Source organism: Sus scrofa, chromosome 7, assembly GCF_000003025.6.
Source record: "Sus scrofa isolate TJ Tabasco breed Duroc chromosome 7, Sscrofa11.1, whole genome shotgun sequence".
Taxonomy (NCBI): Eukaryota; Metazoa; Chordata; class Mammalia; order Artiodactyla; family Suidae; genus Sus; species Sus scrofa.
Window position 1 is genome coordinate 92,119,536 of NC_010449.5, and position 15,372 is coordinate 92,134,907.

Here is a 15,372-nt window from a genome sequence, read left to right on the forward strand (position 1 = left end):
GCTTCCCAGGCTAGGGATGGAATCAGAGCTACAGCTGCCGGCCTACGCCACAACCACAGCAACTCCAGATCCAAGCCGCGTCTGTGACCTACACCACAGCTCACGGCAACGCCGGATCTTTAACCCACTGAGCAAGACCAGGGATCGAACCCGAAATCTGATGGTTCCCAGTTAGGTTCGTTTCTGCTGCACCACAACAGGAACTCCTATTTAACCACTCTTCATGAAGCATCCTCTGTCTCAGATTTTGTGATTCAGGCATACCAGCAGAAATGAGACATGGATTTTGGCCCTCTGAAAATAGACACTATGGGTGTAAGAAAAGCACACAAGTAATATACCACGGGGTGGGAAACGGCAGTAGCATGAACAAAAGAAATGAAGGGTTATGGGATTTAGAGGAGGAAGGCTTTAGTCCAGGGATGATCAGGGAAATGGCCTGTAAGAAGCAGTGTTGAAGACTTGTCAGCTGCTATGAGACATTACAGTAAAGAATAATGAGCTAACAGTTGGGGATAATTAGCATATTCCGGGCAGTAGGCATTCCAGTGTGGAGGGGACATGGGAAAGAAGTGATTCAATTATTGCTGAGTATGTATGAAGTGGAATGAAGGAAGACGTGTGGAGAGGCAGGTTAGGCAGAGACTGTAAAAGTTTTGAATGCCAGTGTTGGGAATTTAGAATTCTTAGCAGGCACTTGGGAGCCACTGAAAGTGTTTGAGCATGCTGATCATAAGTGGCAGGGTAGCACACTTAGACGTGTGTGGGGGGAGATCAATCTGGCAGTGCAATAGAGGGTGTTTTCTTTTCTTTTCTTTTTTTTTTTAGGGCCACGCCCACAGCATATGGAGGTTCCCAGGCTAGGGGTCGAATCGGAGCTGCAGCTGCCGGCCTACACCACAGCCACAGCAACACCAGATCTGAGCCGCATCTGTGAACTACACCACAGCTCACGGCAATGCTGGATTTTTAACCCACTGAGCAAGGCCAGGGATTGAACCCACGTCCTCATGGATACCGCAACAGGAATGCCAGGATGCTTTCTTATGGGGAGAAACTGACAGCAGCATGGAGAGCAGTTAGAAAACTTCTGTGGGTCTGATACAGGCCGAGGTAGGAAGAATGGATGTAGGTGAGATAGTGAAATCCATCCGACTTTGCAGGTCATTGGGATTGAGAAACACAGCAGCAGGAGAAATGTTTAAATGGAACTGAGGTTTCCACAAGGTTAACCAGAAGGTCAAAGAAAGAGGAGCAAGTTTATAAGGGAAGGTAAGAGCCAGACTTAGAGATACTGAATTTATGGTGCCCTAATTCATCATGTCAGGCAGGCAGATTGTGGAGTTGAAAATGGGGGAGTGCGGCAGTGAGTGGGAGGTTGAGAAAAGGCTCAGGAGTCATCCACCTGGGGGTGTCATCCTTGTCACGGGGAGGACATGCCATATAGAGAGGACATTCCAAGCTTAGCAAGAATGAGTCATACATGGCTCATCAGTATGTTTCAGAAATTTTGTGTTTAAAGAAATTTTTTAAAAATAAGCCAACATTTTACCATCAGAAGGTTATACTTAAAGTATTGATCTTAACAATTAAAAGATCAAAAAGATGTGGCTAACCATGAACTCCTCTTGCCATCTGACAGCAGCTGAGCTGGGCAGGGGCTGTCCTCTGGAGACCATGGATGAGTTGTCGCACTCCCCGCAGTCTCCACTCCTCCCTATCAGCTCCTAACACTTCATATTAAACAAAAAGTGGATGAGTGATTGCCTAGGGCTGAAGGGCAGGACAGAGGGGCTGGAGGCTTATGGCTAAGGGTTATTTCTTGGGGCAATGAAACTTCTACAGTTGACTGTGGCGATAGTTAAGCAATTCTGAATATAGTAAAAACCATTGAGCCATGCCCTTTAGACAGGTAGATTCTACAAATGTGAATTATCTCAACAAAGCTGTTTTGTAAAAACGCAAGCAAAAGGGACATTGGTGGCCATTGTTCTTGCCATGTTGGTTTTCTTGCCATGTTGATTTTCTTATAGCAGAAAATACCTCTTGATTAATGTGTCTCCGTCAAAAAGCAGAAAATGAAAAACAGGCTGAGAGGGTTATGTATTTCAGGGAGAATGGAAGAGAGGACAGCTCTTGGTGGTAGTGAAGAATTTCTACATGTTAAGATACAGACACCTGGCCTCTTTATAAATATTCATTATCTTCCTAGCCACTGAAGGTATGTGGGTGTCAAAAATTGGGTCATGGCCAGGTCTCTGAGGCTCACCCAGAACGAAGGAGAGAGGGAGGAGAGAAGCAGAGAAGGAAAAGGAGGAATCAACATGGTTGGTATAAGGAGAAACAGAGAGGATGCTGTATTGGATGCTGAAGAGGGGATCAACTACTGGCAAGAGGTCAAGGAGGATGGGGACAGAGAAGACAGGAGGTTACTGACCACCCACTGAGAGAACTTAGAGAACTAGGGCTGGAGAGAGACACAGATGCAGACAACCAAGTGCTCAGAACACCTAGTTCAGAAGTTAGTGTTTCATCCTCAGGCAGGAGGACCATGGAAGGATTTTAAGGAGGGGAGCGGTATGATCAGATCAGCACAATCTAGATTTTTTGTTCTCAAATTACTTTGTGTGTGTTCTAAATTGTGTGCATGGTCACCCTAAATTTTATTCTTTCCTACACTAAATTCTCCCTCACTCTGAAATCCCCAGGCTTGTTGAGGCCCCGGGTGTTGAGTCTGTCTAATTCACTCCTGTGCCTGCACAAACCAGAGGAAACATATGGTTGTTTTTTCCTAACCCGTGGGTTCTCAACATGGGCACTATTGTGTTTGGGGCTGGATACTTTGTGGAGGATGGTCTGTGCCTCACGGGGTGTTTGGCAGCATCCCTGGCCTCTACCCTCTAGATGCCATCATACTCCCACCTAGGCATTGCCCACAAAATTCCCCCCAGCCTCAAAAGGGAGCCTTCCTACACTGTCAGTGGGAATGTAAGTTGGTGCTGCCACTATGGAAAACAATATGGAGGTTCCTCAAAAAACCAATAATAGAGTTGCCATATGGTCCAGCATCCCACTCCTGGGCATATATTTGGAGAAAACTCTAATCTGTAAAGATACATGCACCCTTATGTTCATAGCAGCACTACTCCCAAGAATGGAAGCAACCTAAATGTCCATCAACAGATGAATGGTTAAGGAAGATGTGGTATACGTATGCAATGGAATATTACTCAGCTGTAAAAAAGAATGAAATGCCATTTGCAGCAACATAGATGGACCTAGAGATTAAAGAGAAAGACATATTGATAGGATATCACTTACATGTGGAATATGAAACACAACACAAATGAACATATCAATGATACAGAAACAGGCTCACAGATGTAGAGAATAGGCTTGTGGTTGCCAAGGGGAAGCAGGGGCAGGGGAGGGAAGGATTAGGAGTTTGGGATTAGCAGATGCAAACTATTATATATAGGATGGATAAACAACAAAGCCATACTGTATAGCACAGGGAATTGTATTCAATACCCTTTGATAAACCACAATGGAAAATAGTATGAAAAAACAATGTATATGTCTGTGTGTGCATGTATGTGTGTGTGTATATATGTGTATATTCAGATATATATATTCAGATATATTTATATATGTATTTGAATCACTTTGCTGTATAGCAGAAATTAATACATCATTATAAATTAACTATACATTAATAAAAATTTTTTTAATCACTTCCAGCCTAGAACCACTGAACCACATTCATCTGTCTCTAGATTTGAGCCCAGGAGCTTAGGGTCAGGCAAAGTTGAGAAACCACCCTGAAAGATGCTGGCCCAGAAAAGAGGACCAATTCCTATTCCACACAGAGAGGTGACAATCAAGTGACGCTGTGAGCAGGCAACAAATGAGAAACTCAAGGCCTCCTTTTGTTTTAGCTGAGTCAGTGGACTTCAGCTTTTTGGCACTTGATCTCCTCTTTGGAAAGAGATGGTATCTTGAGGATAAAAGGCAAACTACAAGTCCCACTATGCCTCCTTGGGCAAGGCTAGGACCCCTCCCATGGCCAGGGCCAGAGTGGGCATAGAGTTTGGAGGGGACCTCAGGATGTGTAGATATGTAGTAGGGGCTGGCTTCTAAGTAGTGGGACTTGCGAGCCTTCCTCTAACGACGAAAAAGAGGAGGAGCGTGGGAATGGGTTCCTCCTGGTGATGTCAGGAGGGACCAGTGAAGCTCCGGAGATGTCAGAGAGTAGCTGAAGTGCAACATGGTGTAGACTAGAAACCCAGATAAAATTTACTTCAGATCCTCCTGCTTATAGGAAAGTCTTAGAAGGTAAAAGAATGTTTCTCTTTGGATAAGACTGTCTACCACAGATTAGATATGAAATGGTGAGATCTTCCAGATTCCTCTTCTGGGTGTGTGTATGTGCAGAAGCTGGAAAAATGTAGGAATTTTATATACATATGCCATCATTTCTATATTGATAAGGAATATTGAAATAAGACTCTTATCAAGCTGGAAAAGTCTTATTCCTCTATTAAACTAAGACTATTGCATAACCGGCTCTTATTCTGTGTAGTAAGTAGTGTTATGCCTTTCTGCCATGAATGTTGAGTGGCTTAATTTATTATTAACAATAGCTCCAAGCTGCCTTGGAATGGAAGCTCTTATTGATACATAATTTTTGTTATCTCTGAGCCCCAGGGGTGGTCAGTTTCACTGAGCCCAATGGCAACTCATGTGAGTTTTTCTTTTTAGTCTCATGTCCCTTAACCCGTCTCCTTCTTCTCTACTTCATCAACTTTCATAACCGGACCCCCAAGTACTCTCTGAGCAATGAGTGGCCACTGGACTTCTCTTTATGCGAAACAGCGTGACAAGAAAGGGTGTCCATAATCACATTTCGTTTGCCCTGTTTCGTTTCAGGCACTTCTGGATCCAGCTGTATGACAGCTGCACTAGGAAACACCTGGAGTCACAGTGTGAACACCCGGCTGATTCTCCAGTACCTTGGTTCAGAGAAAAGACAGGTGAGTACTTTGACAATATTCTCCATCAAGGTGAGAGAACAAGATGTACCAGTCTGTGTTCATCTTCTAAAAGCACTGGCCACCCTATCTGTTCTGGGCCAGCACAATCCGAGGGTGGGTAAAGAAACCAGCCTCCCTGCCTGACTCAATAGCAGTTAAAGTGGGGAGACAGGTCACATGCAGGAAAAAAAATATAAAAATAGACCCCCTAGAGTTAGCTTGTCCCCTGATACTTGCCAACAACTTGTGAATGACCAAGGTCCACACCTCTAGGGGTCTCAGTGAATGGTCATGGCTCTTGGTTGGTGTTTGTTGAGGACTAGATAATTTGTATACAAATTAAATAACAATGGTGCTTTTTCTTGAGGTCAGTGTGTTTTGAAATCCTGCTAAGTGAATACCCAGATCCTGGGACTTTTGCATTAACTCATAAACCAGTAGATTAAAACATTGAATGATGCCAGCGATTATCCAAAAGGATAATGACTCTCTCACAGCTCTCTGTTGACGCTTCCTCTCCTTGACTCAAGTGAGAAATTCCCTCTTCTACCCAAAAAAAGTTTCTTTCTGTATCTTTCTTAATCTTCCCTCTTGATCCAAAGAAAAGGACACCACAGGCTGACCCCTTTGGTAAAATGTGTCCTAATTAGCCAGTTTATTTTTCCTGATGTCCAGCTTCAGCTTTATCCTGCTTGTGTGGACCAGGTTCCATCACGACCTCTCCTGCAAGCAGGAGGAAGAAGACAGGGTGATTATTCTGATGTGTTAAATGGGGCAAACTTCAGAAGGCAGATTTGCCCATCTTGCTGAATATATGACAGATCTGAGTTATTCACGAAAGAGGCATGAAATATCCTACTGGTGGTCCTTCCTGGAGAAGGGGGTGGGAGGGGAATTTACCTGAATGAGGTAAACTGGCTCTTTTTCAAGGAATCAGGAATCATCAAAAACAGACATGAGCCTTTGCCTGTTCCAGATGTAACTTTCAGAGTGCCCTTGGTTACAGACCGGAGGAGCCTTCTTAGTTTGCTGGGGACTGTGTAAATAACATTCCAGCTAGATGATTGAGTCAGCCATGTTCTGAGAAGATCGAGCTGCTTGTTTTCATTTAGGGGAACATTCTTGAGTTTTCAGGCCCTGGCGTGCTCATTACCTCAGTGATACCTTTTCCCTGATGATTCAAGGATCCTGAGCTCTAAATCCATCACTTCTCTTTCCCTGGAGCATGTCCGAAAATGTTCCTGTTGAGCCTGATGACCTCCGGTTTGTACCTGAAGTCATAAATCATGTTAAATAAACCCTGCTTGCGGTGAACAGGGATATCATTAAGGATTGTAAAGCACCACTACCTAAACTCTGATTTGAGGAAGGAGAGTTCCTTGTGAGTTCATTTATTTTCATGGATCCCTCACCTCACTCCTTGAAAACTTGTAGTTTCTCTCTGTTTTAGATGTTAGATGATGCTCACTGATTTTATGATTCATTTCTGATATGGTACCATGAAGCCCAGGTTCCCAGAGCTTTACTAATTCTAGTTAGTATTTTTTAGTAAATAAAGGCATTAGAGCCACATTTTTCTTTCCTTTTGTTTTAATAAATTATCCAGCCATTTCCATTTTATCAGTGTCAGCAGGAAGTAGCTGGTAGGACACATGCTATTATTTTGGGTACTTTTGGTGACGAGGATTTTGGTGGCCCTGGGTTCTTGACTCATAAGGTCAGATGCAGGCCACTGGTCCTGAGAAGAATGGATCGATCAGTGACAGTCTATCAACTCACATCCTATTAGATGGGTCAGCGGTGTTATCTTAATCTACAGAGGACAGCTTGTTACTATCATTACTAATCAATCAAGAGCAGAGTTAAATGTCTTTGAATCATGTTTTCAAAGAATAGTTAGAAATTAAAATATGATCAATGTTAAAATGGACAACCCAGGCAAAAGGACTTTAGTGAATGTATAGAAATGCATGTGCCTCTTGGGACCAGTTGTTAAATTTATGACCAAATAACTAGGATAAACTTTGATATAGAAGACACATCTCTATCTGATGACCTTATCTCCCCTTAGAGGATGTGCCTGGTGAGTCACTGAGCCTTTCCTGTGCTCTTACTTTATGACCAAGTAGAGAAGCCATATGAAGATAAACCTTTTCTGGGATATGCACACAAAACAATTCTTTAAAGCTACCCTTTAAGGTAATTGCACCAAACAATATTTCCTTTGAACACAATTTAGTAGGAGGATCAGCCTAAGGTGGGCAGACCCATGGAACACCAGCCACTTGGGGATAGGTTTTTTTTTTTTTTTTTTTTTCAAATGCGCAGGCAGAGGCCACTGCACCAAAGGATCAAGGTTATGGAATAAGGATTACGTTTTATCCCCTTTCTGTGACATTGAGCACAGAGCCTCTTGAATGTGAGGCTTAGTCTGAGACCACAGGACTGGAAGAGGGTCAGGTCAAGCCAAGCAGATCTGCGAGCCGATTAACCCGAGAGCTGAATTGTATAGTCCAAGGCGAGGAGTCCTCCCTGGGTGATTATTTTCTTTACACCCTGGAAACTTTGTAAAATTATATAACCAAGAAAGAAATCTCCTTATCAGGGCACAAGCCAAGTTAATTCTCTTGTTTATTCTGCTTCAGTGTTTGTAAAAACCCTCTTAAGAAGCTGGGGAACATTTTCTTTTGGACTAATTTAGCTTTTTTCCATTTGACTTTTATTTACTCCTTTCCTCCTCTGCTTCAATCCTGCCCCACCCTTTTAGCAGTGTTCTTATTCTTACCAAAGACATATCCTTAGAGGAGGATTAAAATGGCTTCTACTAAGTGTTGTTGTTTTGTTCTTAGATTTTTTTTTCTTTTTATGATCAAAAATATGTTTTGGTCGACTCTGTGCATGGTATGGGGATGTAAAGAAGACACAGTCCCTGCCTTCAGGGTTCTTCTGGTCTGTATGGGAGATGAACCAAAATACAGTGTGTAAGTTAAAGAACAGACTCATATTCAGGTATGAGTTTGATTTGTGATATATAAAGTCGTTAAGACAATAACTGCTTTGCTTGGAGTTCCCATCTTGGCGCAGTGGTTAACAAATCCGACTAGGAACCATGAGGTTGCGGGTTCGGTCCCTGCCCTTGCTCAGTGGGTTAACGATCCGGTGTTGCCGTGAGCTGTGGTGTAGGTTGCAGATGCGGCTCGGATCCCGCGTCGCTGTGGCTCTGGCATAGGCTGGTGGCTGCAGCTCCGATTCAACCCCTAGCCTGGGAACCTCCATATGCCACGGGAGCAGCCCAAAGAAATAGCAAAAAGACAAAAAAAAAAAAAAAAAACAAAACTACTCCAACTGATCAACAAATTAAGCAAAGTAGCAGGATATAAGATTAATATTCAGAAATTAGTCACATTTCTATATACTAACAATGAAATATTAGAAAAGGAATACAAAAAAAAAAAGACAATAACTGCTTTGAAGCCAGAGGAAGGTAAACTCATCAGAGTCACATTTGTCTTTTCAGAAGGCGAGACTTGATCACTTTATTATTATGTTTTTAAATTTTATTGGAACATAGCTGACTTACAAAGTTGTGTTAATTTCAAGCATACAGCAAAGTAAATGACTTATACATATACACCTATCCATTCCTTTGCAAATTATTTTCCTGTATGGGTTATTACACAGTATCGAGTCAATTTCCCTGTGCTATACAGTAGGTCCTTTTTACTTGTCTATTTTATGTATAGTAGTGTGTATATATCAACCCCACCCCCCAATTTATCCCTCCCTACCCCCCACATTTCCCCTTTGGTAAACGTAAGTTGGATTTCGAGTATGTTTCTGTTTTATAAGTTCTATTGTATCATTTTTATTAGATTCCATGTCTTAGTGATCTTGATCACTTTAAATCAGCAAGCCCAGCTGCACTTCACACTCACCACAGAGGCATTTACAAAATACCAATACCAGGGAGTCACCCCAACCAAGTAAATCAAAATTGCTGGCAATAGGACCAGGCATCAGTGTTCATTTTCTTTTTAAAGTTCCTCCCCACTCCTCCAATGATTCTACTGGGCAGCCAAGTCTAAAACCTCTGCCTTAAATAGATCCAATTAGGGAGTGAGAAAGGAGAAGGAAGATAAGGGGGTGAGGGCAAACGGCAAAATAAGAGAAGCAGGAGGGCAAGTCACATGTTCAGAAGACAATGGCTGGGGTTTGCCTTCTACCCAGAGCAGTGGGCTTGTACACACATTCATTCACAAACCTTTATTTAGTCACCTCTTTGTGTAAGATGCTAGAGATTCAAAATATGAGTTGGTGTCCTGTAGTTGTTTACAATTTACTTAGGGAAATAGAAAAGCACATAAAGAGTACATGCTGTACCAGCAGAGTGCATCCAGGAAGCATAGAGGAAGGAGCAGTCATTACAGCAAAGGAAGGTTCTGTGACCATTAATGAGGCAGCAGCATACAGAATGGATCGGCTGAGGACTTCCTTTGGGAAGCTCTCACAGTAACCAGGTGCCTTGTAATGGGGGACTGGAAACGTTAGAATGAGGGTGGTTATACTTGAGAGAATGATGAAAAAACTTGATGAAATATTCATACACTTTCTCATCAAATCCTCATGAAGTCTGTTCGTACAAACCACATATGGGATTATATAAATTTTTAAGTGCCCTGGAAGGAGTTATGAAGTAAATTAATCCCACCTAAGCTTCACACCTTCTTGATGAAATAAATATTATGGCTCTCTTATTTCAACAAATTGGAAAGAGGTGACTTTTTCATATAGGAGGTTTATTTAAAATAGACTTTATAATAATATTTTCATCTTCTATTTAGAAGGCACCCTGAAGTTACAGAACACTTGAGGGAAGAATCTAAAGTACCCAGTAAATTGTTGACAAGACCAATTGCTATTACTCAAATTCTTGATTCTTACTTGAATTCTTAGGCTTTTCTCAAAGTCCCAGGTTGTTTTGCATCTTGGAAATATTTAGTGTTTCCTTTCTGGTGATATAATTCTTTTCTCAGTATCCATTTTGTATTTTATTTTATTTTATTTTTATTTTATTTTATTTTATTTGTTGCTTTTTAGGGCTTCACTGCGGCATATGGAAATTCCCTGGCTAGGGGTTGAATCAGAGCTACAGCTGCTGGCCCACTCCACAGCCACAGCAATGTGGGATCCGAGCCACGTCTGCAACCTACAACACAGCTCAATGCAATACCAGATCCTTAACCCACTGAGCAAAACCCAGGGATTGAACACACATCCTCACAGATACTAGTCAGGCTTGTTTCCAGTGAAACAATGGGAACTTCCCATTTTGCATTTTAAAAGACTCAAACACCATCACTGTTAGACTTCCAAAACCTGCAGCCCTAATCAGCCCCTCTTCCTTCTGTTTTGCATGCAGTTGAACCTAGCACATGTTTCTAGTCTTGTATCTGTGAGACCCTAATCATGTGCTCCTTGAAGGCTGTGACTGAATCTTATTTGTGTACCCTATGAGGCAAGGCAAATACTCAGCACTTACATCTTCAGTGCATGTATCTTGAAAAGGGGATACATTAGGAGATTGGATTAACACATACATACTCCTATATATAAAGTAGATAAGCAGCAACGACCTGCTGTAAAGCACGGGGAACTCTACTCAATATCTTGTAACAACCAACAATGGAAGAGAGTGTAAAAAAAAAGAATATATATATACATACATACATATATATATATATATATATATATATATACACACACATACATATATATATACACACCAAATCACTTTACTCTTGAAACTAACACAACATTATAAATCAACTGTATTTCCATAAAATTTTTTTAAAAACAAAGACAGACAGATCTGGGGAAAAAAAAAAAAGGCAAACTCCTTGCATCCATTCTTGGACCTGGTCTTGAGGAAGAAGGACATATTGCTTGTTTAGAATCACTCTTCTCCATAGGAATTGAGTTTTGCAGTGTAAAAATTCCTTTCAAGTATTAGTAATTGTCAGTGAAAAAGGTCAGCATCAGACCTTGTAACTCAAGCAGATACTTCTTTAGAAACTGAAAGAATACTGCATATAGGAATAACTTTTGTCAGAAGCAGCCTGCTGGGAACTGTGGGAGAGTGGGAGCCCGGCTTCCCTGAAATCCTACATGGAATTCCTTTGTGTTGGCAAGCCAGAGGTCTAAATGTAGACCCAGGCAGAGTGAGTGAGGGCTCCCCCGGCTGCTTTCAGGGCACAGGCAGCAAGGGGACTTGGGTTGAGGGGAAAGATAGGAAATCTTGGTTGTTCTCTTCCGCAAGTCTGAGGTTCTCTCTGTGGCTGGAAAGGCTTCATGAAGGACTGAGTAACCAAAGAAACGATGATAAATGTTTTCTGCCAGATAAACTGAAGGGCAGATTTGGAGCAAGAATGTCAGGCATATATCCGTATTCATCCAAACCAAGAAAGACGTTGGAGATGATGTTTTACCTGAAGTTAAGTCACAGTGTTATGCACCCTCTACCTTGGTGAAATGGCTCCAGGTTGTTCAGTGTGTTTGTTGCCTTGTCTTCTGCCTCAACTCATCTGCTTTTCTTAGGCAAAGAGACTGTGTGTGTGTGTCTTGATCCAGCCAGAGAAGTTTGGCTGTGTTACAGGGGTGGGAGAAATTTCTTTTTAAGCAGAAATCTCTGCAGAAATAGCAAAGGGAACAGAGAATCCCAGCCAAGTACATTGCCTTGGGTATAAATGTTCCCTCCCTTTTCAGAGCCGCTCAAGTGTGAAATCTAACCCACTGCCTACACTCTTCCATCACAAGTGCTCTAACAGGTATTGAGAGACTGGGAGAATGTATAAAAGGGGAACCCAGAAGGGGGACTTTTAAAAGCATTCTTTTTTCAGGTCACCAGGCAAATAAATATATTAAAATCTGAGGAAATCCCACCTGGAAGCACACTGGAACAGCAAAGGAACATGGTGGGCTAGGACTCATGGAGCAGAAAGACAGGCTCTGGCTGAGAAAGGACAACTCACATACCCAAGCACACACTTCCTCTCTCTAGCTCCACATTTGAAATAAGAATATCAGTATCTTCTCCACCATTTACCAAAACCTCTATCAAACTCCCTTTGAAAAAGTCCACATACCTCCAGAATCACTCCTTCTGAATGGGCTCAGGTAGGGAAAACTTGCACTCGAAGTAGTTCCATGGGAAACTGATGGTTAAAAATGCATCAGGACCACTGCTCCCCTGCTTCTGATGGGGGTGCTCCCTTTCAGATGCTTTGTCTGCAATAAACCATGTGCCTCTGCTGAGAGAGAGAACCCATTTTCCTAGGAGATTTTGAGCCACATGAGGTCAATAGAAGTTCAAATAAAAATCAAACCAAAACAAGGGTTGAGGATCCACCATAGGGTTTTAAATACATTTTTTTTAATCAAGTAGAGTTGCAAAATTGAGTGTCGCCACCATTTCAAAAAAGAACAGGTAATTTAACACCAAAAAAAGTAGATAGGGGGGCCTCCATGAACGGAGTACCAAGCTGTGGATGGAATGCATTTGTTTTTCTGGAAGACTTAATACATGTCCTCATTTCTCTCTTTGAGGAGCATAGCGGCTGACCATCAGCGGCTGGGTGAGTGGTCCCCTCACCAAGTGTTTAGGTGACTTCCCCTGTGATGAACCTGTCATTTCACCTGTATCTTGCCACCTCCATCATTCTCCTACCACTCTGACTGGTTTTTACTTTTTTTACACACTGTCTGGTACTAAATCCTCTTCTTCAGTGACATCCCCTGCCCCAGCTCTAACTTGCTAAGTAAACCAGGGCAAAGACGTGGATGAGAGAGTTCTAGAGAAATCTCAGCTGTTGCAGGAAGTAGAAGAGACGGAGGGCTTTGGAACCAAACCGAAGACCTCATTGTCAGGCCAGCGAAACAGCGTAGGAAACAGCTACAAGATCTCTAGGTCAAGGCGTTGACCTGGGAGTCAAGGATGCTGACATTTACTTGGCTCATTTGAACATGAAGCTTGGACAGGATGTTGTAGTTTTGCCTTGGTTGCTTAGTTATGAGCAAGAAGAAAATGAGGCGACATCTTTAGTTAGGAAAAGCAGAGAAGGATTCAGTATCTACGTAAACTAGGGACTGTTTACAAAGGAACCAGCACTTTCCCTAGGACAAAGCCTTTAGAATACAACAGTGTCCCATCTGAGATGCCCCTTGTGGATCCTCTGATCCAGTGATGCTTGTCTCCAACGAACTTAAGAACTCCAGGTATTTGTTAACAATGAAGACTCCCAGCCCCCCTTCCCCACGTGACCACCCAGAGGGTGATTCTCAGACCCACACTCGATTCTAGCCCCTTTGTTGCAGGTGAGCAAGTTAGGGTGACTTATTTAGGGTCACACAACCAGGACGCAGTAGAAACGGAACTAAGAGTAAATTCTCTCAATTTCTAATCTGTTGCCATTTTCACCTTACAGTGCTAACTTTTAGTAGGAAAACTCGGCAGAAAGGTCCCCAACTCAGTCAAATTACTAGGTTTGCAGGCCACATGATTTTTATATTCCCTCTGACTCTCAGTGGTTCATAAAAAGGTTCTACAGAATTCTGCAGAAAAATATTTTTAAAAGGCACCCCCACCCCACATTACAATGAATTACCAGATGAAAGTCAGCGTTTTAAATTCCTGGGCCCAGACATGTGAATAAGTGACTTCTTCCAAGTTGAACCTCACCGTGAGCGTGGACTTCCCAGTCGAATGACTTACAGACGGCATCCTGCAAACAGGATGCCTCTGCTGCAAATGGTCATTTGTGCTCATGGAGGCACCTCCTTAAATCTTGACCTTCCAGTTACCTACCTTCCTGGGCTAAAGATGTGTGATGGTTTGGGAAAACTAGAGTTCTCTGGTCTTTTGTTTGTCTGGTCTTCTCAGTATGGGAGAGTCTTTTGGTTATCATATTTCTTGATCTTTGCATCTTTAGTTTGAAAAGTCTGAGTGGAACAGAGAGAGAAAGGGAGGCAGGAGGTAGCCCACACGGGACCCGTTTTCTGCCATCTTGGGAGTCCATTTGCTTGGTAGTGACGAGCATCCTTTCTCTGTTCCAGTGCTCAGGCAGCACTACTTTAATGCCTCTTTAATGTCCAGGAAAGGAAGGAAGTTAGACTTTATTGAGTACCTACCTACCTGCAGGCATCATGTTTGATCCTTTCACTTTTCCATCAACCTCCCCAAGAACCCTTTAGCATCTACCTTTTTACAAAGAGAGCAACTGGACTAGGAAGATACATAACATGTATTCAGTACTGGTACCAAGATTGGAAACCAAGTATGTGTAACTCCAGAGCCTCAATTTTTGTTTTTTATTTTGGTTTTTTTTTTGGGGGGTGGGGCGTCTATGCCATTTTCCTTGAGATGTAAGCTTTTTTTTTTTTTTTTTTTTTTTTTTTTTCAATTTAGGCATATAATGAGATGCTGGAAAGTGAAGGCTTGACTTAGCAGTGATTCTTTTGTTCTTACTATCTTCCTCTCAGATTTTTTTCCCTGCGGAGGACTGGATCTAGAATGTCATTTAGCTTACCTCCAAGGCTTACTGAGTTACATATTAGAACAGCACTTCCCACTCAGGGACATCAGGAAGGAAAAGATGAGCTGCTTCTTGCTTTTTCTCTCTTGCTCTTGCCATTATCTGGCTTGTGACTCCTCGCATGTGACAGATTCAGAATGCTCCTGGCCCTGTCTGTGTATACGATTTGAAAAGCACAGCTTCTCACACATGTGGCCCAGCCAGGTCCAATTTTGGAGAATTTGTTGTCCGATTGCCGTTGATGGGGGAGGAGGCCTGCCTGAGGGGGTGCACTGCCTGAGCCTATGGCCTCTGCTTCTCTCCCAGGGGTCCGCTGTGGCTGTGAGGGTCACCACCTCATACAATGCCAGTTTGCATTTCGGCCTCATTGGGACAGTGCACGGGGCGGAGCTTCAGGCCCTTCTAACATCTTCATGGCTTATGAAATCAGGTGTAGGGCCATGGGAAGCAGACAGAGGATTTACATGATGGAGGCGTGAGGGAAAATGAATCAAATGTGTCTCTAGCATTTGGTTTGAATGACTGTAAGTCTGATTATGTTACCATAACATTTTATGATATTCTGAACATTATCCAATGCATGATTGATTGTCAGCTGTAATATAATTCACAGAGCTTTCCTGACTTCTGCTGTTCTAAATAATTTGGATATTTTCGTTACCATAGCGTTGACGTACTCTCTCCTTCCTTCCCTCAACCTTCCTCTCTCCCCATTGCTCCTCTCTTCACACCCACCCCTTCAGGCACCTTCC

At 42.5% G+C, this 15,372-nt stretch overlaps 1 protein-coding gene across 9 annotated transcripts in view; it reads left to right on the forward strand.

Annotated features, from left to right (window-relative positions):
* The window catches only part of RAD51B (RAD51 paralog B), a 708,971-nt gene that overhangs the window by 527,123 nt on the left and 166,476 nt on the right, over positions 1–15,372 (forward strand). For all 9 annotated transcript variants that reach the window (XM_021099935.1, XM_005656349.3, XM_021099939.1 and 6 more), the window contains one exon: positions 4,930–5,033. In XM_021099935.1, coding sequence (XP_020955594.1) covers positions 4,930–5,033 — 104 coding nt within the window. The remainder of the gene's footprint in view (positions 1–4,929; positions 5,034–15,372) is intronic.